Source organism: Entelurus aequoreus, linkage group LG22 (assembly GCF_033978785.1).
Source record: "Entelurus aequoreus isolate RoL-2023_Sb linkage group LG22, RoL_Eaeq_v1.1, whole genome shotgun sequence".
Taxonomy (NCBI): domain Eukaryota; kingdom Metazoa; phylum Chordata; class Actinopteri; order Syngnathiformes; family Syngnathidae; genus Entelurus; species Entelurus aequoreus.
This window is the reverse complement of record NC_084752.1, coordinates 35,922,518-35,945,028: the sequence shown is the minus strand read 5'-3', so window position 1 is coordinate 35,945,028 and position 22,511 is coordinate 35,922,518. Positions and strand designations below refer to the sequence as shown.

The following is a 22,511-nucleotide window of genomic DNA, read 5'->3' as shown; positions in this document are numbered from 1 at the left end:
TATAATTCAACTTATACAAGAGGCCTGGAAATTATGCACATTTTAGGGAACTCAATCAGTTATGTTTTTATCGGAGGAAATATAGAATTTCATGTTGAAGTAACAAATAAAACGACCTAGATTGATAACACTTAAAGCCCTTTATGCAAAACCAACTTTTTTTAACTATTGATGATATCTGCTTTTGTGTATTTGGGATCTGCTTAACTCGCGAAAATGTGAAATCAAACCATGGAGACATGGTGGAGATATTTATAAAACAATCTTGCCTTCCTTCATACTTCTGTAAACCGTTTGTAATTTGCCTCATTTGTGACTTTTTTTCTTCAATCGGTGACGTCAGCAGATATCGCTCTGTATATGGCAGATGATTACCTGAGTCCTCCACCATTGTAGTCTGACATTGTAATCAATAAATACCCTCTTGTTTTGGGTGCAGACTTGCTCGTATATGCACATGCATCCTCTGCTGTTGCCATGTCTAATACTTAAAGGAGCCACGTGTAGGAATCTGGCCAGTGTTAGCTCGATTTGTTGTGTAGCTACATTAGCCTTCTAATGTACGACAACAGCGTCACTGTCTTACAGCAAAATAAAGAATGATTTTCCTAAAAGCTTTTATTTGGATCATTGCCTAATGTGTTTGTCAATGGACCAGTTCGTATTATAATCTATTATCACATTAGCAAAGTAGCTCGTAGCGTACCTTACTGTGTAGCCATCTTGAGCCTCTATTGTCTACGCGGGGTTGAAGCTGCAGTGCAGAGAAAGTATCAACAGATACGATAGAATAGAAAAAGCATTTTATTGTCACGATACACATGTGCATGACCAGGATCTAGCATTGGAGAGATAGACGTGGTAAAGTTTTATACTTGGAATGCGTACAGTAGCTGATTTCTTTCCTTTCTCTCTGCGTTGTCTTCCTCTTCAGACGACAACAAAACCAATCTCTTGCTACATCATCTGGGAAGTTGTGTTGTGGTGACAGTCAGTCACCCATGTCCGTCAGGTCAAAAAACAATACAAAAGACGGCTGTCGGGGCGGGGTCAAAGGTTCACTCAGCGTGAAGGAGCGTGGGTGGGAGGGGTTCATTTGCATCTAACAACGCCCACCTCTTAAAGGCCTACTGAAAGCCACTACTACCAACCACGCAGTCTGATAGTTTATATATCAATGATGAAATCTTAACATCGCAACAAATGCCAATACGGCCGGGTTAACTTATAAAGTGCAATTTTAAAATTCCCGCCACACTTCCGGTTGAAAAACTCCTTTGGATATGATTTATGCGCGTGACGTCACAAAAGCAACGGAAGTGGTTGGACCCCATCGGACCCGATAGAAAAGCCTCTTGTTTTCTTCGACAAAATTCCACAGTATTCTGGACATCTGTGTTGGTGAATCTTTTGCAATTTGTTTAATGAACAATGGAGACTGCAAAGAAGAACGTTGTAGGTGGGATCGATCGGTGTCTTAGCGGCTAAGTACAATACTTACAGCAACACAACAAGGACTACTTACTACGCCTAGCCGATGCTTGCCGCCAAACCCACGGATGATCGCTGGAATGCAGGTGAGCACGGCTGTTGATGGGAAGATGAGGGCTGGCTGGCGTAGGTGGAGCGCTAATGTTTTATCATAGTTCTGTGAGGTCCGGTTGCTAAGTTGCTAAATTAGCCTTAGCGTCGTTAGCAACAGCATTTTCAAGCCTTACCAGGCTGAGAATTTTTAACCGTGTAGTTACATGTACATGGTTTAATAGTATTGTTGGTCTTCTGTCTATCCTTCCAGTCAGGGGTTTATTTATTTTGTTTCTATCTTCATTTGAGAACGATGCTATCACGTTAGCTCAGTAGCTAAGTGTGTCACCGATGTATTGTCTTGCAGATAAAAGTCACTTTAAATGTCCATTTCGCTGTGCTCGACTCTCATTTTAAAGAGGATATAGTATCCGAGGTGGTTTAAAATACAAATCCGTGATCACAATAGAAAAAGGAGAGAGTACATAGTTCTGTGAGGTCCGGTTGCTAAGTTGCTAAATTAGCCTTAGCGTCGTTAGCAACAGCATAGTTAAGCCTTACCAGGCTGAGAATTTTTAACCGTGTAGTTACATGTACATGGTTTAATAGTATTGTTGGTCTTCTGTCTATCCTTCCAGTCAGGGATTTATTTATTTTGTTTCTATCTTCATTTGAGAACGATGCTATCACGTTAGCTCAGTAGCTAAGTGTGTCACCGATGTATTGTCTTGGAGATAAAAGTCACTTTAAATGTCCATTTCGCTGTGCTCGACTCTCATTTTCAAGAGGATATAGTATCCGAGGTGGTTTAAAATACAAATCCGTGATCCACAATAGAAAAAGGAGAGTGTGGAATCCAATGAGCCAGCTTGTACCTAAGTTACGGTCAGAGCGAAAAAAGATACCTCCATCACTGCCTCTCAAGTCCTTCGCTGTAACGTTCCTCATCTACGAATCTTTCATCCTCGCTCAAATTAATGGGGTAATCGTCACTTTCTCGGTCCGAATCTCTCTCGCTCCATTGTAAACAACGGGGAATTGTGAGGAATACTAGCTCCTGTGACGTCACGCTACTTCCGGTACAGGCAAGGCTTTTTTTTTCATCAGCGAGCAAAAGTTGCGAACTTTATCGTCGATTTTCTCTACTAAATCCTTTCGGCAAAAATATGGCAATATCGCGAAAATGATCAAGTATGACACATAGAATGGATCTGCTATCCCCGTTTAAATAAAAAAAAATCATTTCAGTAGGCCTTTAAAAGGGAAAGTAGCTGGAAGATAGGTCTGTTAAAACTAAATCCATGCCAAAGAACCACCACTTTAAATAATATAACCCCCTGTATTGAGGCAGGTCTGTATACAGTATTAGGTGCTGGGAAATAACTGTACCCATGGGCAAAATAAAGTTGAATCCGATGCCAGCCCGAGGATTTTTCACACCCACCTACATGCGGCGTTAATCTCATAAAGTTTGTTTTTGTTTTCCCCCACAAGCTCGTTCTCGGTACATTCTGGCACCTGCGTGCAAAGGCAGCATTATCTTTCCTTATAAAAATAGCAGCGTTAAATCTGAATGAAGCCAGCTTAGCTGCTGCTGTGAGGTCGTTCATAAAATATACATCAGGCTTTTTGAAGCCACTGTTGAGGAACAACACACCATGGAGCTGTGACTCGTGTGAGCCTGTCCCCCGTGGAAAGACTCTTGTCTTTGTCATCCACAGTAATACATCAGGAGCAACCAAGGAGGACAAAAGTATGAGAGACGGGCGACCCATGTTAGAGATCGCTCAGACCTTTAGATAGCTCGGTTATCTCTCTCCAGCGCTGGTATCACAATTGTTTTGTACTTGTGTACAATAAATTGTTCATCTCTAATTCTAAGACAGCCTTAGTAGTAATGAATATTTTGGAGGACACCCCAAATTGACTCTTGAAAAAGTGGGGTTGTCCTAGATCAGGGGTCACCAACCTTTTTGAAAGCAAGAGCTACTTCTTGGGTACTGATTAATGCGAAGGGCTACCAGTTTGATACACACTTAAATAAATTGCCAGAAATAGCCAATTTGCTCAATTTACTTTAACTCTGTTATTATTAATAATGAATGATATTTACACTTAATTGAACGGTTTTAAAAGAGGAGAAAACACGAAAAAAATGACAATTAAATTTTGAAACATAGTTTATCTTCAATTTCAACTCTTTAAAATTCAACCGAAAAAAAGAAGAGAAAAACTAGCTAATTCGAATCTTTTTGAAAAAATTAAAAAGAATTTATGGAACATCATTACTAATTTTTCCTGATTAAGATTAATTTTAGAATTTTGATGACATGTTTTAAATATGGACGGTGAGCTGACATGAGAAAAAGTGCCTAGAAAATGAATTTCGCTCCCACGTCTAAGCACAACTTGTTCAATGCATTTTTGCATAGATAATACCCTTCTGGACTTTGGGTTAAAAGTTCAGAACATGATACCTAGCCAAATTTTGTCACAAGCCAGAAATGTATATAGAGGTAAATCACAAAAAACGAAAATCTTGTGCTGCAGTTTTGGCTTGTAAAATATGTCTTATTCATTTTGGCAACACAAAATCTTTCTCAAATATCATAAATACATATACCTAACATCTGAAACAAATATTGGTGCCTTAGTATACTCATATGTGAATTTAGATCATGAAATGTAGCAAATTTCTTAAAAAACGATTCAACTGAAGTGATTTGCCCCAGCACAATGAAGCACACACTTATTAAATTTAGCTAAAAGCTTATGTATCATACATTAAAAAAATGTCACAACCTTCTATGTAATCAAAGGTACAAAAGAAGTAACACACCGTGGCCAAAAGTGGCTTAAAATCTAGCAAAATATTACCATGCACCCCAAAACTGGAATAAGGCAAAAATGGACAAGATTAAAATAGATGCAGTAAAGGCCCAAATTGGTATAAAATATGATAAATATTTATTAAAGTAGCAAATTGTTTCACAGCATGTGTCATTTATACCCCCCCCCCCCCCCCCCACACACACACAAACACACACAAAAGACCAAAACAAATTTGAAAAAAAAGGTAATACAGACATTATTTAAGCTTTACCGTTAAAATGGCAGTGTGGCATCTCGATAATCAAACATCTTGATAAAGAAACAAAAGTGGCAAATTTTACATGGTGACATGGTGCGTAATTACTCATCAATATCACTTTCATCTGTGTCATCATCCCATGCACCTCTTTCTTCTGTTTCCTTTGAAACATTTCCACAGTTCTGGCAGTGACATAAATCAGTACAAGACATTTTTGCAGACATACATGAACATCTTTCTGTTTCACATTTGCTTGTCTTGCAACCACAGTGGACTACCTGCAGCACACTATCTGGGGCAGGATTTCTAGTCATCCATCTTACTGTTAACTCCCCATCCTCAATGTACCATCCATTGCCAATGGGTGAAGGGGCACACATCATACCAGTCAGGGAATGTCGCATTACTGCTGCTTGGTAGTTTGCCCTTTTGCAGTGTTGGTGGAGGGCATCACTTGTTGGGGGAATGGACAGTTCTGGCAAAGCTGACGATGCCATACAGAATGCTTTGTATCTTGCATCGTTCACGTCTTTGGCAGATGCCTGTCCATACAGGTGGCACACATATTTGCTCAGTGTTTTGAACGTAGACTGGTCAAGGTTAAAACTGCTGCCCAGATTTGAGAACGCAGTCAGGTATTCGTCTTTCTGACAAGCAAGAGAAAATGTCTTCCTTTTGCCCTTGCCATGAAAGGCACTGGTCGAGTCACAACCTGTGAAGGTATGGATGCCAATGAGTGCAGAACAAACACTGTTGCCAAGAGCTGCTGCCACCTTAGCCACGTCTATGATCCTCGTTCTGTTGCCTACTCCCGTGAAAAAATACAAGCTACACTGTAAAGCTCTTTGAAGACTTACAGCAATCACTGCCACATCAGTGTCAGGGCTTTTGATGACAACAGTTTGATGTTCTTGTGCAGCATGCTGTGCATGTAAAAACACCCTAGTGTCACATTCCTCATGGTCACATGTCAGTTCGTGAACAGCACTGACAGTTTGTGAACCCTCTTTCACAGTAACACAGTGACACAGTTCTCCATGTGCTATGTACAAGCTGAAGTCCCTGCCCAAAATGGTGAGATCAGCATCTCGCCATGCAACAAAGAGGAATTCTGCCAGTGCTGCTTTGTTGGTCCCATTAGATAGAAACTTTTTCCACTGTGTGGGTGCCTTCTGATCCCGTCCATAGATCTGCACCTGTTGTGTACCACCCTCAGCTCTCCGTGACCGCTCTAGGTTTTTAATACTGATTTCTGGATACTGGTCAATGACAAAGTCTATCCTTGTACACTTGTGCTGCAGAGCTATCTTGACCACGTACTGGAGTAAGTTGTCAGCCAACTCTCCAAAGGTAGCTGGTTTGGAATGCATGGCTTGAATGACTGCCATGCCATCGAAGAGAATAGCTCCATCTGACGGAACTTGCTGAACTAAGCAGTCTTTGTCTTTGTTCTCCAATATATTCATCAAGGCAGATTTGTCTGTTTTAGCAAGTGACCCATCAGTACTGGCTAAGGGATATGAAACCGTTCCCAAGGAGTAGGACAGAATTTGCCTCAGGTCTACCTTTCTACTTTGACCAATAATGAGTAGCCTGGAGAAAAGTTTCTTGTCTGCACGCAGAATGACATCTTTGGCTGCTGCAGATTTTGTCTTTGTTTTTGCCTGGTCACTAAAGGTCTTCAGTTTTTGAGCCTTGATGGGGGCAAAAATGTCGACTGATTTTGTTAACAGTCTTTGGTCAATAAAGACTTTGACAGCTTCTTCCCCCCTTTCTGGTGCTGCAAGCAAATCCTTCTTGACCCCTTCAGATGCTACTGTCCCTGAGCTAAGACAAACAATGCCATCTTGGTGTAAGTCAAATGGGTTCAGCATGGAATCAATGGTGGAACTTATTCTGGTCACAGCTTCTTCATCGGCATGAATCCGTGAGCGGTCTAGATCTTTTCGCCTTCGTGTTTCTGGGGATTTTCCAGACATTGACTCACATTGTCTAGCTATGGCAGCTCGTTCATGTTGTGACAATATCCAGCGAGACACTGCAGCCCTATTTAGAGTTATTCCTGTCCAGCCACCCTTTGTCTTTGAATCTCTGTTGCATGTTTGCTCAATAGCCTGGTCACAAGCAATGGAGGCAAATCCATGGGCACTTTGACGTTGAACAGTCCACTGACCTTTCACACTGAGGTCTTTGTGACAAGAAGGGTGTGTTATAGGCAAGTTGACCATTTCCATCCAGTATGTAGGCAAATACCTAGCATAGTTTACACGATCATAAGCAAAAAACCATGCCATCATCAAGCGCACTGTTGACAGGTGAAGCTGCCAGTCTGATTCTCGTGTAGCTCTCACAAACAGAAGGAGTATTTGCACCATGTCAATGTAAGAACTCCAGAAAGCAAACGTTGGGTTTTCGGCAGTTCTCTTTTCCACAAAGAGAGCATACTTTGAACACATTTGGTCAAATTTCTGGTTTGCACACAAAACATCCACTGTTCTGTCTGGGAATGTGTCTTTGATTTCACTGATGACAGCCATGCACTCATCTCTCCCCGCTGGTGTCAAAGAGTCTAAGAATGTGCTGAATCTGGCACGTTGCAGGCTCTCATACATAAGTTTCTGTGCCCTCATGCTGCGGTTGTAATGATGACCACTGATCACACCATTGATGGAACCTGGGGCAACAACTTCAGACTCAATGAGTATGTCTTGCAGTCCTGCATCACCAAACCTTTTTCCTATAATCCCTAGGAAAGACATGCAAGTATGAAACTCACCAAGTCTAATCACAAGGCGTTTTGTCAATTCCTGGTCCTTCCAGCGGATTTGCTGAGCTTTGGCATATATAGCCTGGTCAAAAACTACCACTACATGGTCCAGTGCTAGCTGATCAGCAATTTCAACACTTCGCTTCAAAATCGTGTTAACTGTTGACATCTCCGTCGGTGAAGCCTCAATGACTGGAAGATAATACAGTGCTGACTTTGGCAGAGTGGCCCCACTTTGGAGCAGTGTATGGAAACCTGTCCAGCTTGGCACTGTGCATGCTTCAGCATCTGTGTACTTTACTGAAACATATGCCAGTTCAGTTTTGGCAGCAGATACAGTGTTCAACCTGTATGTTTCTGCATCCAATGGAACACTTCCATGGTGACTCAAGTTCTGTGGCCCGTGTCTTTTAGACTGTTGGTAGTGTTCTACGGGGTAGCTAGGAGGTGGTTTGAATGATTTAACTGCCTTCTGTAGTGGCTGTCTCTCTGTTCTCGACACAGTTTCAGTGACAGAACTTTGGAGCATAATGCCATTTGTGTGGTGAGTAGTTCCATGACCTGACAGTGTCTCCTCCCCAAAATCAATGTTGTCCCACACCAGTATTGTGGGTGCCTTCTGTGCGAATCCCTTGGGTATTTTGTTTCTACCCTCTAAAAGTTGTAGCTGAGCAAGGCTAGTGTCAAGACTGACAACTGTGTCCCGTGAAGCACAATGTCCTAACCTATTCAGCAGTGACAGAACATTTGATGAACCTGTTAAATGGCGAACAGTTAGACCAAGACACAATGACTTGGGTGTCTGCTTTCGACCTTTAGATGCCAGATACACAATGTCTTGACAAAGAGAGATAACCTTTAGATTCACATCATCAGGAACATCAACATAACAGGCTAGTGTTGGCTCTTCTGTTGCACCTATAATCCAGGCAATGAAGTTGTACAGTTCAACAGGCACAACAGATTTAGCTTCAGATACATTTAAATCCTCTGCTGTGGGAGGCCACGGGCATTTCATACCGGGAGAGTCACTTAGAAGGCGCTTCAATATCAGCCCTGCACTGTAAAGTGTCCTTGTGTTCTCCGTGGTATTCTGACCAGCTGTTGTACTAGCCGTGTGTTCACTGTCACTTTCAGCTTGGCTTTCAGCTTGGCTCACCTCAGTTGACTCGGTAGTTGATGGTGATGTGCCTGATGGCAGAGGTACCCTGTCTGCTAACGATAATGTCTCAACAAAAACCATTTCAGAGACGTTGCGCTGGGGAGGGCAGTGGAAAACCAGCTGGGGGAAATCACGGACCAACCTTCTTTTCAGTTTATCCCTCCTGAAACATAAAGTTAAAGGGAAATATGAGCACATTACACACAGACACACAGACACAGACACAGACACAGACACACACACACACACACACACACACACACACACACACACACACACACACACACACACACACACACACACACACACACACACACACACACACACACACACACACACACACACACATCAATGATAATCAAATTACTTTAAACATACTCTCATAGCCTTTATGGGGAGAGACTAAATCTATAAATAATAAACTTTTCAGTATGAATATTTTATTATTTTTGTTTCAGTTACCTGTAGCCTGAAGCATCAAGATCTTCGTGCTTCTTAACGGTGTCCACGAACAACTTCCTTAGCTTGTTCATTCTCAGCACCTCTTTGTCAATTATAATCCTTTGACGGATCACTTGGTCACAGAAGAGGTTGTAGCTGTCAGCAAAGGGTTGTCTGAAAACACACACACACACACACACTCTTAACATGTGCAAAGAGTCATGCTTTCAAAGCTGTATCTTAAGCAAAACTAAATATAAGCTGCATGTTGTTGAAATTTTTTTTACTTTTTAAATGTGAGCAAAATGACAGTACAGTGTAATTACTCACATTTCTTCATCTCTGGTTGCAGTGTGCGTTGCTGTAGACAGTGACAAGAACCTGGTGTACTGTCTGTAACAGGTCCTATGGTACCGGACCTCTATAGCAACACAGTCTTTGTCGTTGATGTGCAGAAGAATGGCAGCATCTTTCTTAATCTCAGCTGCCTTCAGCAACTGGCCTTTAAAAGAAAAATAATTAGAATAAGCTTTATTGGCAAAATCAGAGATTTACAAGTAAAAAAGTGTGTGTGTGTGTGTGTGTGTGTGTCTTGAGTGGGGGGTTGGAGAGGTATTTATGACCCTGTGATTTACGACTCTGTGATGTGAGCTGCTGAACTCCCAGCTAAACATTCCAAGATTCAAGATATCTATTGTCATATGCACAGATAAACAGACAGTCACACTGCACAATGAAAAGCTTATTTTGCTGGTCCCCCTTGCAAATTCACAAAATATAAATATAAATATAAACTTAAGCTAAATAAAGAATCACAGAATATAAAAATTAAACAAGAATAAACTTAAACTATATTGCACACTTACAATAAACTTACTAAAAATGTAAATGCTAAGGATGTTTAATACTAATAAATATAATAAAATAAAATAAGAAACAAAAATAAAGAAATAAGATAAAGTAAATTAAAGTGTGGATCTTACAACAGATCTATAGTGGGCATGAGTAGACAGAAGCAGTATTGCACATTCAGTTCACAGTGAAGATGATAATGGATGATATGACAATGATGATGTATAAAGTGCACTATGCATTCTTCAATTATTGTAGCAGCAGTGGAGGTGACATGAAGTCACAGCAGGGATGTGGGTAGTGGTCACAGTTCAGTCAGTTCAGGGATGAGGGGTGAGGTGTGAAGGTGTGCGGGGGGAGGGGTGGGGGTTGTGATGTGTAAATCAGTCCAGGGGTGTGTGTGTGTGTGTGTGTGTGTGGGGGTGGGGGAGAGAGATTGGGGCTGTGGTGTGAAGGTATATGGGGGGATGGGTGGGGCTTCCTTTTCTAGGCCAGTGGTTCTCAAACTTTTAAATTCCAAGGTCTCCCCTTAACTCTGACAGTGTATAAATGGTCCATTTGGTTATTACAAAGTAACAACACATTCTTTCAATCCTACGCTATGTACTGTAACATTATTACTATAGATTCACACACGTGTGTGTGTGTGTGTGTGTGTGTGTGTGTGTGTGTGTGTGTGTGTGTGTGTGTGTGTGTGTGTGTGTCACATACCTGCCGACACGGTTTCTGCTTGTGTGAGTTGATCCCTCTGGCGTTTTCCTCCCACACGAGTGTACTTTTCCACTTTTTGACAAATTATACAGATGGCTGGCAGGACGGGGCCGGCAGAAGCAACGGGCAAACCTGAACGAGATCGAAGTTTCTTTCGGGGAGTTTCAGACGTGCCTGCTGACTGACCTGCGGCTGCAGATGGTTCTCCCACCGCCCGTGCGGTCCTTTTCTCGGCATAAAACAATGCAGATTTATCTGTAAAACGTCGGTAGCATGTTGCGTGAAACCCAGCGTCGTCAGGAATAGCGTCAAAATCTACATCCGAGCAATGTTTATAGATTTCTGCCAGATGCTTGTTCTGGTCTTGCAGACAAAGCCACTGTTTTAAATAGTTTCTGTATGTGTCCCACCGTGTCCGAGTGAAGTGCTGGACGTCCTCATTGTTCACAGATGAAAGATGCATATAGCATCTTTTATTTTCCTCTTTACGCACTTTTTTTCTAACTTTTGAGGTCTTTCGTTCCTCTTCACTCTCGGATGTTGTCGTCGCCATAGCAGGTATGTTGTTAGAATAAAGCTGCTACCTGATTGGTCCATGTGACCAAAACCGCGCCACTCCCCACTAGATATCACTGCGCCTCACTGAAAAATAGTACCGGCTTTCAACACCGATTACACAAAATGGGCTAGGTGTCAATTTCCGAACTTTTGGTATCTTACTTACTACCAGTAAATCTATTTTATGAAGTAAAAATGATGTTGTGCCGTTGGTGTGGGAGCGAAACTGAACGATATGAGCCTTGACCACAGGCACTAATAGGTTAAAATCCAATTTACACTTTCTAAGAATATATAACAAACTGGACCAAGCTATATTTCTAACAAAGACAAATCATTATTTCTTCTAGATTTTCCAGAACAAAATTTTTAAAAGAAATTCAAAAGACTTTGAAATAAGATTTAAATTTGATTGTACAGATTTTCTAGATTTGCCGTAATAATTTTTTTGAATTTTAATCATAATAAGTTTGAAGAAATATTTCACAAATATTCTTCGTTGAAAAAACAGAAGCTAAAATGAAGAATTCAATTAAAATGTATTTATTATTCTTTACAATAAAAAAATAAAATTTACTTGAACATTGATTTAAATTGTCAGGAAAGAAGAGGAAGGTATTTAAAAGGTAAAAAGGTATATGTGTTTAAAAATCCTAAAATCATTTTTAAGGTTGTATTTTTTCTCTAAAATTGTCTTTCTGAAAGTTATAAGAAGCAAAGTAAAAAAAATAATGAATTCATTTAAACAAGTGAAGACCAAGTCTTTAAAATATTTTCTTGGATTTTCAAATTTTATTTGAGTTTTGTCTTTCTTAGAATTAAAAATGTCGGGCAAAGCGTGACCAGCTTGCTAGTAAATAAATCAAATTTAAAAAATAGAGGCAGCTCACTGGTAAGTGCTGCTATTTGAGCTATTTTTAGAACAGGCCAGCGGGCTACTCATCTGGTCCTTACGGGCTACCTGGTGCCCGCGGGCAACGCGTTGGTGACCCCTGTCCTAGATCAAGTGTGTGGCTTGTAATTTGTTTGCTTTCATGCTCTCGACACATTCTAAAGACAAAAAAACCAACAACATTAGCATTAGAATATAGCATAAAATATAGAATGTGCACTTTTGGTAGAAATTGCTTGTGAATGCTGAAATGTGCAAGCCCTTGAAAAGCGCACGTTGAACTTTAATGCTAATGTTAGTCAATCAAGTACCAAGTCATGTGACTAGGAAGCGTACGCATGTCAAAATTAGCTAAAAAAAAAGTTAGCATGCTAACAGTTAACCTGTATAAAGGAACCAAGTCATGGGACTCTGAGGTGTTTGACTGCAAAATTGGCTAAATAAAGATACAATGATAAAGGTAGCACATGAATGTTAGCATGGTAACAGTTAGCATGTGTCAAGTACCAAGATATATAACTCTCAGGTGTTTGGCTGTAAAATTGGCTAAATAAAGATACAATGATAAAGGTAGCACATGAATGTTAGCATGGTAACAGTTAGCATGTGTCAAGTACCAAGATATATAACTCTCAGGTGTTTGGCTGTAAAATTGGCTAAATAAAGATACAATGCTAATGTTAGATTAGCGTTAGCATGCTAACAGTTAGCATGTGTCAAGTACCAACATATATAACTCTCAGGTGTTTGGCTATACAATTGGCTAAATAAAGATACAATGCTAATGTTAGTATATTAGCGTTAGCATGCTAACTGTTAGCATGTGTCAAGTACCAAGATATATTACTTTCAGGTGTTTGGCTGTAAAATTGGCTAAATAAAGATACAATGCTAATGTTAGTATATTAGCGCTAGCATGCTAACAGTTAGCATGTGTCAGGTACCAAGTCATGTGACTAGGAAGCGTACGCATGTCAAAATTAGCTGAAAAAAAAGTTAGCATGCTAACAGTTAACCTGTATCAAGTACCAAGTCATATGACTCTGAGGTGTTCGACTGCAAAATTGGCTAAATAAAGATACAATGCTAATGTTAGTATATTAGCGCTAGCATGCTAACAGTTAGCTTGTGTCAGGTACCAAGTCATGTGACTAGGAAGCGTACGCATGTCAAAATTAGCTGACAAAAAAGTTAGCATGCTAACAGTTAAACTGTATCAAGTACCAAGTCTTATGACTGAGGTGTTCGACTGCAAAATTGGCTAAATAAAGATACAATGCTAAAGTTAGCACGTGAATGTTAGCATGCTAGCAGTTAGCATGTGTCAAGTACCAACATATATAACTGAGGTGTTTGGCTGTAAAATTGGCTAAGTAAAGATACAATGCAGTCAGTATATTAATGTTAGCATGCTAAAAGTTGGCATCTGTCAAGTACCAAGTCATATGACTAGGAAGCGTACGCATGTCAAAATTAGCTGAAAAAAAAGTTAGCATGCTAACAGTTAACCTGTATCAAGTACCAAGTCATATGACTCTGAGGTGTTCGACTGCAAAATTGGCTAAATAAAGATACAATGCTAATGTTAGTATATTAGCGTTAGCATGCTAACAGTTAGCATGTGTCAAATACCAAGTCATATGACTCTGAGGTGTTCGACTGCAAAATTGGCTAAATAAAGATACAATGCTAATGTTAGTATATTAGCGTTAGCATGCTAACAGTTAGCATGTGTCAAGTACCAAGTCATGTGACTAGAAAGCGTACGCATGTCAAAATTAGCTAAAAAAAAAAGTTAGCATGCTAACAGTTTTAAACTGTATCAAGTACCAAGTCTTATGACTGAGGTGTTCGACTGCAAAATTGGCTAAATAAAGATACAATGCTAAAGTTAGCACGTGAATGTTAGCATGCTAACAGTTAGTATGTGTCAAGTACCAACATATATAACTCTGTGCTGTTTGGCTGGAAAATTGGCTAAATAAAGATACAATGCAGTCAGTATATTAGTGTTAGCATGCTAAAAGTTGCCATCTGTCACGTACCAAGTCATATGACTGAGGTGTTCGATTGCAAAATTGGCTAAGCTAGCATGCTAACAGTTAACATGTGTCAAGTGCCAACATATATAACTCCTGTGTGCAATTTCATGCAGTACATATTTTTTCTGTCAAAATGGAAAAAAACTAATGCATTTAGTAAGAAAAGATAGGGTACTTTATTAACGCTTATTATTTCCAAGCTTTTGCAGACCTTGAGTTTGACACCTGCCATCTCCAGTAATACTTTGGAAAGCACACTTTCCAAATGACTTCAATGGGAACAATTTGAAATGCTTGCAATACGTCTTAATATGAGGGCATATTTGTGAAGCAACTCAAGAAGACCTGGACTTAAGACCACTTCATGCATTCTTTCTTCTTGGCCCTCCTGGATGCTCTACTGAGCAGCGCACTGCATTCTTCTGGCTGCATCCTGTGTGCTTAGCACAATGGCTAAATCAACTGAAGCCGCTGAATGAAGAAGTGAGACATTTCAACAATCCATCTCTGCAAATGCATTTTCCCGGGTGGCGTTAATTTACTGAGTCATTTCCGGCTGTTGGCGGTGCATCTGCTGTTTAATGGTATGAGCAGCCCGTATATTGCTTATTGCTCTGTAGGATACTTACAACAATGAAGTGCTTCTTTCACGGAGCAGGTGCACTGCAAACACATCGTGCACGTGGGGATTGGTCGGGCTGGGCATACCCATCTACAAACCCAACACGAGTCAAGTTGTCACCTTGTGTAAATGGTAAATAAAAAGAGAATACAATGATTTGCAAATCCTTTTCAACTTATATTCAATTGAATAGACTGCAAAGACAAGATATTTCATGTTCACACTGAGAAACGTTGTTATTTTTTGCAAATATTAGCTCATTTAGAATTTGATGCCTGCAACATGTTTCAAAAAAGCTGGCACTAGTGGCAAAGAAGACTGAGAAAGATGAGGAATGCTCATCAAAACACTTATTTGGAACATCCCACAGGTGAACAGGCTAATTGGGAACAGGTGGGTGCCATGATTGGGTATAAAAGCAGCTTCCATGAAATGCTCAGTCATTCACAAACAAGGACGGGGCGAGGGTCACCACTTTGTCAACAAATGCCTGAGCAAATTGTTGAAGAACAACATTTCTCAACCAGCTATTGCAAGGAATTTAGGGATTTCCCCATCCACGCTCCGTTATATCATCAAAAGGTTCAGAGAATCTGGAGAAATCACTGCACGTAAGCCATGATATTACGCACTGCATCAAAAAGTGACATCAGTGTGTAAAGGATATCACCACATGGGCTCAGGAACACTTCAGAAAACCACTGTCAGTAACTACAGTTTGTCGCTACATCTGACTACAAGTTAAAACTATACTATGTAAAGCCAAAGCCATTTATCAACAACACCCAGAAACGCCGTAGGCTTCGCTGGGCCCGAGCTCATCTAAGATGGACTGATGCAAAGTGGAAAAGTGTTCTGTGGTCTGACGAGTCCACATTTCAAATTGTTTTTGGAAACTGTGGACGTCGTGACCTCCGGACCAAAGAGGAAAAGAACCATCCGGATTGTTCTAGGGTCAAAGTGTAAAAGGCAGCATGTGTGATGGTATGGGGGTGTATTAGTGCCCAAGACATGGGTAACTTACACATCTGTGAAGGCTAGAGATGTCCGATAATATCGGCCTACCGATATTATCGGCCCATAAATGCGTTAAAATGTAATATCGTAAATTATTGGTATCAGTTTTTTTATTATCGGTATTGTTTTTTTTATTATTTTTTTTATTTTTATTAAGTCAACATAAAAAACACAAGATACTCTTACAATTAGTACACCATACTTCCACGTGTCTTTGTCTTACTTATACATACTTCCACATGTCTTTATCATACTTATACATACTTCCACGTGTCTTTATCATACTTATACATACTTCCACGTGTCTTTATCATACTTATACATACTTCCATGTGTCTTTGTCATACTTATACATAATTCCACGTGTCTTTGTCATACTTATACATACTTCCACGTGTCTTTGTCTTACTTATACATACTTCCACGTGTCTTTATCATACTTATACATACTTCCACGTGTCTTTATCATACTTATACATACTTCCACGTGTCTTTATCATACTTATACATACTTCCATGTGTCTTTGTCATACTTATACATACTTCCACGTGTCTTTGTCATACTTATACATACTTCCACGTGTCTTTGTCATACTTATACATACTTCCACGTGTCTTTGTCATACTTATACATACTTCCACGTGTCTTTATCATACTTATACATACTTCCACGTGTCTTTGTCATACTTATACATACTTCCACGTGTCTTTGTCATACTTATACATACTTCCACGTATCTTTATCATACTTATACATACTTCCACGTGTCTTTATCATACTTATACATACTTCCACGTGTCTTTATCATACTTATACATACTTCCACGTGTCTTTATCATACTTATACATACTTCCACGTGTCTTTGTCATACTTATACATACTTCCACGTGTCTTTATCATACTTATACATACTTCCACGTGTCTTTGTCATATTTATACATACTTCCATGTGTCTTTATCATACTTATAAATACTTCCACATGTCTTTATCATACTTATACATACTTCCACGTGTCTTTGTCATACTTATGCATACTTCCACGTGTCTTTATCATACTTATACATACTTCCACGTGTCTTTATCATACTTATGCATACTTCCACGTGTCTTTATCATACTTATACATACTTCCACGTGTCTTTATCATACTTATACATACTTCCACGTGTCTTTATCATACTTATACATACTTCCACGTGTCTTTGTCATACTTATGCATACTTCCATGTGTCTTTATCATACTTATACATACTTCCACGTGTCTTTATCATACTTATACATACTTCCACGTGTCTTTATCATACTTATACATACTTCCACGTGTCTTTATCATACTTATACATACTTCCACGTGTCTTTATCATACTTATACATACTTCCACGTGTCTTTGTCTTACTTATACATACTTCCACGTGTCTTTGTCATACTTATACATACTTCCACGTGTCTTTATCATACTTATACATACTTCCATGTGTCTTTATCATACTTATACATACTTCCATGTGTCTTTGTCATACTTATGCATACTTCCACGTGTCTTTATCATACTTATACATACTTCCACGTGTCTTTATCATACTTATGCATACTTCCACGTGTCTTTATCATACTTATGCATACTTCCACGTGTCTTTATCATACTTATGCATACTTCCACGTGTCTTTATCATACTTATGCATACTTCCACGTGTCTTTATCATACTTATGCATACTTCCACGTGTCTTTATCATACTTATACATACTTCCACGTGTCTTTATCATACTTATGCATACTTCCACGTGTCTTTATCATACTTATGCATACTTCCACGTGTCTTTATCATACTTATGCATACTTCCACGTGTCTTTATCATACTTATGCATACTTCCACGTGTCTTTGTCATACTTATACATACTTCCACTTGTCTTTGTCATACTTGTACATACTTCCACGTGTCTTTATCATACTTATACATACTTCCACGTGTCTTTATCATACTTATACATACTTCCATGTGTCTTTGTCATACTTATACATACTTCCACGTGTCTTTGTCATACTTATACATACTTCCACGTGTCTTTGTCATACTTATACATACTTCCACGTGTCTTTGTCATACTTATACATACTTCCACTTGTCTTTGTCATACTTATACATACTTCCATGTGTCTTTATCATACTTATACATACTTCCACGTGTCTTTATCATACTTATACATACTTCCACGTGTCTTTGTCATACTTATACATACTTCCACGTGTCTTTGTCATACTTATACATACTTCCACGTGTCTTTATCATACTTACACATACTTCCACTTGTCTTTGTCATACTTGTACATACTTCCACGTGTCTTTATCATACTTATACATACTTCCACGTGTCTTTATCATACTTATACATACTTCCATGTGTCTTTATCATACTTATGCATACTTCCACGTGTCTTTGTCATACTTATACATACTTCCACTTGTCTTTGTCATACTTGTACATACTTCCACGTGTCTTTATCATACTTATTTATACTTCCACGTGTCTTTATCATACTTATACATACTTCCATGTGTCTTTATCATACTTATGCATACTTCCACGTGTCTTTATCATACTTATGCATACTTCCACGTGTCTTTGTCATACTTATACATACTTCCACGTGTCTTTGTCATACTTATACATACTTCCACTTGTCTTTGTCATACTTATACATACATCCATGTGTCTTTATCATACTTATACATACTTCCACGTGTCTTTATCATACTTATACATACTTCCACGTGTCTTTGTCATACTTATACATACTTCCACGTGTCTTTGTCATACTTATACATACTTCCACGTGTCTTTATCATACTTACACATACTTCCACGTGTCTTTGTCATACTTATACATACTTCCACGTGTCTTTATCATACTGGAGCACATTGTTGAGTATAGCCTTCTGCTCTTTTGTATACTGAAAAGCATAATTTAGTGTAACTTGTGTGTGTGAGTGTGTTGTGAAGCAGGTTTGTGTGTGACAGTAATAATTAAATATCGATCCCCAAAACATAGATTGAAGTAAACACGCCACTGCACTTTATTATGAGGTCTCATGAGTATGAGAATATAGAGTCAATATATGAAACATGCTGTAAGTAATTCCCTTTTCTGTCCAAACCAGGACAACCTGCTATGAATATGGCAACCCAGCTCATATGTCATGTGGAATTTGGCTGTGAATCGATGTGGTTCCATTTGATTCGATTCTTGGGTAGTAACAATTCGATTCAGAATCGAATCTGGATTCAAAACGATTCTCGATTCAAAATCAAGACTTTTTTTTAATAACATTGGGTGCCAGCTCTATGATTAACGACATCAAATAGATAAATAGTTCTGATCAATTTCTCTATTACTTAAAAGTCAACTGCTTTTGTTTGATGAAAACATTTCCCAAACATTTAATGAACTGGCTGGACAGGACAGATAAAAAAAACCCAATAATAAATAAATATACATATATACATATACATATATATATATGACAGTTGTGGTCAAAAGTGTACACACACTTGTAAAGAACATAATGTCATGGCTGTCTTGAGTTTCCAATCATTTCTACATTTCTTATTTTTTGTGATAGAGTGATTGGAGCACATACTTGTTGCTCACAAAAAACATTCATGAAGTTTGCTTCTTTTATGAATTTATTATAGATCTACTGAAAATGTGAGCAAATGTGCTGGGTCAAAAGTATACATACAGCAACATACATGATCAATTCTGGTGATGTAGAAAAGTTACAATAAAATCAAATGAGCTTCATGGCATGGCCTCTTAACTTCATGTGAGTGATTTTGATTGACCCCACCTGTTGACTTCTCTGAGCACATTTAAATAGGACTCATGTGATGAAGTCATTAGACTCGCTTACAAATGCCACAATGGGAAAGTCAAAGGAACTCAGCACAGATCTGGAAAAACTAATCATTGACTTGAACATGTCAGGAAAGTCACTTGGAGCCATTTCAAAGCAGCTTGAGGTCCCAAGAGCAACTGTGCAGACAATTGTTCGTAAGTATAAAGTGCATGGCACAGTTTTGTCACTGCCACAATCAGGAAGAAAACACAAGCTATCCCCTCTGCTGAGAGAAAATTGGTCAGGATGATCAAGAGTCAACCGAGAACCACCAAAAAGCAGGTCTGCAATGAATTGGAAGCTGCTGGAACACAGTGTCAGTGTCCACAGTCAAGCATGTTTTGCATCACCATGGACTGAGAGGCTACCATGCAAGAAGATTAAGATTAAGATTAAGATTAAAGTACCAATGATTGTCACACACACACTAGATGTGGTGAAATTTGTCCTCTGCATTTGTCCCGAGGAAGCCCTTGCTCCAGAAGCCACACCTTAAGGCTTGTCTAAAGTTTGCTGCTGATCACATGGACAAAGATAAGACCTTCTGGAGGAAAGTTCTGTGGTCAGATGAAACAAAAATGGAGCTGTTTGGCCACAATACCCAGCAATATGTTTGGAGGAGAAAAGGTGAGGCCTTTAATCCCAGGAACACCATGTCTACCGTCAAGCATGGTGGTGGTAGTATTATGCTCTAGGTCCTGTTTTGCTACCAATGGAACTGGTGCTTTACAGAGAGTAAATGGGACAATGAAAAAGGAGGATTACCTCCAAATTCTTCAGGACAAGCTAAAATCGGGTAAAATTGGGTCTTGTGTTCCAACAGGACAATGACCCCAAACACACGTCCAAAGTGGTAAAGGAATGGCTAAATCAGGCTAGAATGAAAGTTTTAGAATGGCCTTCCCCAAGTCCTGACTTAAAGGTGTGGACAATGCTGAAGAAACAAGTCCATGTCAGAAAAGCAACACATTTAGCTGAACTGCACCAAATTTGTCAAGAGGAGTGGTCAAAAATTCCAGCAGAAGCTTGTGGATGGCTACCAAAAGTGCCTTATTGCAGTGAAACTTGCCAAGGGACATGTAAGCAAATATTAACATTGCTGTATGTATACTTTTGACCCAGCACATTTGCTCACATCTTCAGTAGAGCCATAATAAATTCATAAAAGAAGCAAACTTCATGAATGTTTTTTGTGAGCAACAAGTATGTGCTCAATACACTCTATCACAAAAAAATAAGAGTTGTAGAAATGATTGGAAACTCAAGACATGACATTATGTTCTTTACAAGTGTATGCACACTTTTGACCACGGCTCTATTTATATATATTTTTTAATTGATTTAAAAAATGTTTGAATCGATTAATAATCGTTACAATTAACAATTGGGATTCACAATAACAATATAGAGCACTGCTGTCAGGCAGAAATGATTCCTCTGTAGAAACGTTGTTGACATGCAGTAATTGTCAGTTGACTGGTATCGACTGGCATCTCTAATGTTTGTCATCACTGTGTGCTGCTTCATGTCTGAGTGCACTAACAAGGTTGCTTGACACCTGCATCGTGGCATGAATCTCTCACCAAAGCGAGAAAAGAGCGATACACCCGCCGATATAATCTCTGCATGGTGTTTGACTTTGTCTAGGTGACCACGCTGGTGAACACCAGCAACAAAGGGCCGTCCAGTAAGAAGAAGGGGCGCTCCAAGAAGGCCCACGTCCTGGCCGTCTCTGTGGAGCAGGCCACGCAGAACTTTCTGGAGAAGGGGGAGCAGATTGCCAAAGACAGCCAGGACCTGAAGGAGGAGCTCATCGCTGCTGTGGATGATGTCCGCAAGCAAGGTGAGCTCAGCAAGTCATTGTCTCTGTTCCTTTTTTCTCTTGCTATGTGGGGCGGCATGGCGTAGTGGGTAGAGCGCCCGTGTCAGAAACCTGAGGGTTGCGGGTTCGCTCCCCGCCTCTTACCATGTCGTTGTGTCCTTGGGCAGGACACTTCACCCTTTCCCCCGGTGCCGCTCACACCGGTGAATGAATGTTGAATGAATGATAGGTGGTGGTCGGAGGGGCCGTAGGCGCAAATTGGCAGCCACGCTTCCGTCAGTCTACCCCAGGGCAGCTGTGGCTACAAAAGTAGCTTACCACCACCAGGTGTGAATGAATGATGGGTTTTTAACATGTAAAGCGACTTTGGGTACTTAGAAAAGCGCTACATAAATCCCAGGTATTATTATTATTATTAAAGTACCTGCTGCCTGACTTGCCTTTCTTCAGGGGTGGGCAATTAATTTTTACCGGGGGCCGCATGAGCAACCCGAGCACTGCTGGAGGGCCGCATCGACAATATTTCAATTAGATTTTGCTCAATATTATTTTTGATATACCGTGAGATAAATAATAATAATAATAATAATAAAATTATTAGCCTAGCAGTGCTGGCTTCCAACAGCTGCTGAATATACAAACCCCGTTTCCATATGAGTTGGGAAATTGTGTTAGATGTAAATATAAACGGAATACAATGATTTGCAAATCCTTTTCAACCCATATCCAGTTGAATATGCTACAAAGACAACATATTTGATGTTCAAACTTTTTTTTTTGCAAATAATCATTAACTTTAGAGTTTGATGCCAGCAACACGTGACAAAGAAGTTGGGAAAGGTGGCAATAAATACTGATAAAGTTGAGGAATGCTCATCAAACACTTATTTGGAACATCCCACAGGTGAACAGGCAAATTGGGAACAGGTGGGTGCCATGATTGGGTATAAAAGTAGATTCCATGAAATGCTCAGTCATTCACAAACAAGGATGGGGCGAGGGTCACCACTTTGTCAACAAATGCCTGAGCAAATTGTTGAACAGTTTAAGAAAAACCTTTCTCAACCAGCTATTGCAAGGAATTTAGGGATTTCACCATCTACG

General features: G+C 39.5%; 2 protein-coding genes across 5 annotated transcripts in view; one reads left to right on the top strand and one right to left on the bottom strand.

The window, feature by feature from the left end:
- ctnna2 (catenin (cadherin-associated protein), alpha 2) overlaps positions 1-22,511 on the top strand; it is a 960,302-nt gene that overhangs the window by 71,326 nt on the left and 866,465 nt on the right. For all 3 annotated transcript variants that reach the window (XM_062033032.1, XM_062033034.1, XM_062033033.1), the window contains exon 3: positions 21,233-21,428. In XM_062033032.1, the coding sequence (XP_061889016.1) occupies positions 21,233-21,428 (196 nt within the window). The remainder of the gene's footprint in view (positions 1-21,232; positions 21,429-22,511) is intronic.
- Positions 4,594-11,259, bottom strand: LOC133639590 (uncharacterized). 2 transcript variants are annotated; one of them, XM_062033029.1, is made up of 5 exons: positions 10,735-11,259; positions 10,549-10,680; positions 9,316-9,487; positions 9,007-9,159; positions 4,594-8,707 (listed from the first exon to the last, which is right to left on the bottom strand). In XM_062033029.1, the coding sequence occupies exons 1-5, from the start codon at positions 11,099-11,101 to the stop codon at positions 4,717-4,719; spliced, it is 4,815 nt and encodes a 1,604-aa protein (XP_061889013.1). In that variant the 5' UTR covers positions 11,102-11,259; the 3' UTR covers positions 4,594-4,716. The 2 variants fall into 2 exon arrangements, with proteins under 2 accessions (XP_061889013.1, XP_061889012.1); XM_062033028.1 differs by having other exon boundaries at positions 10,549-11,259.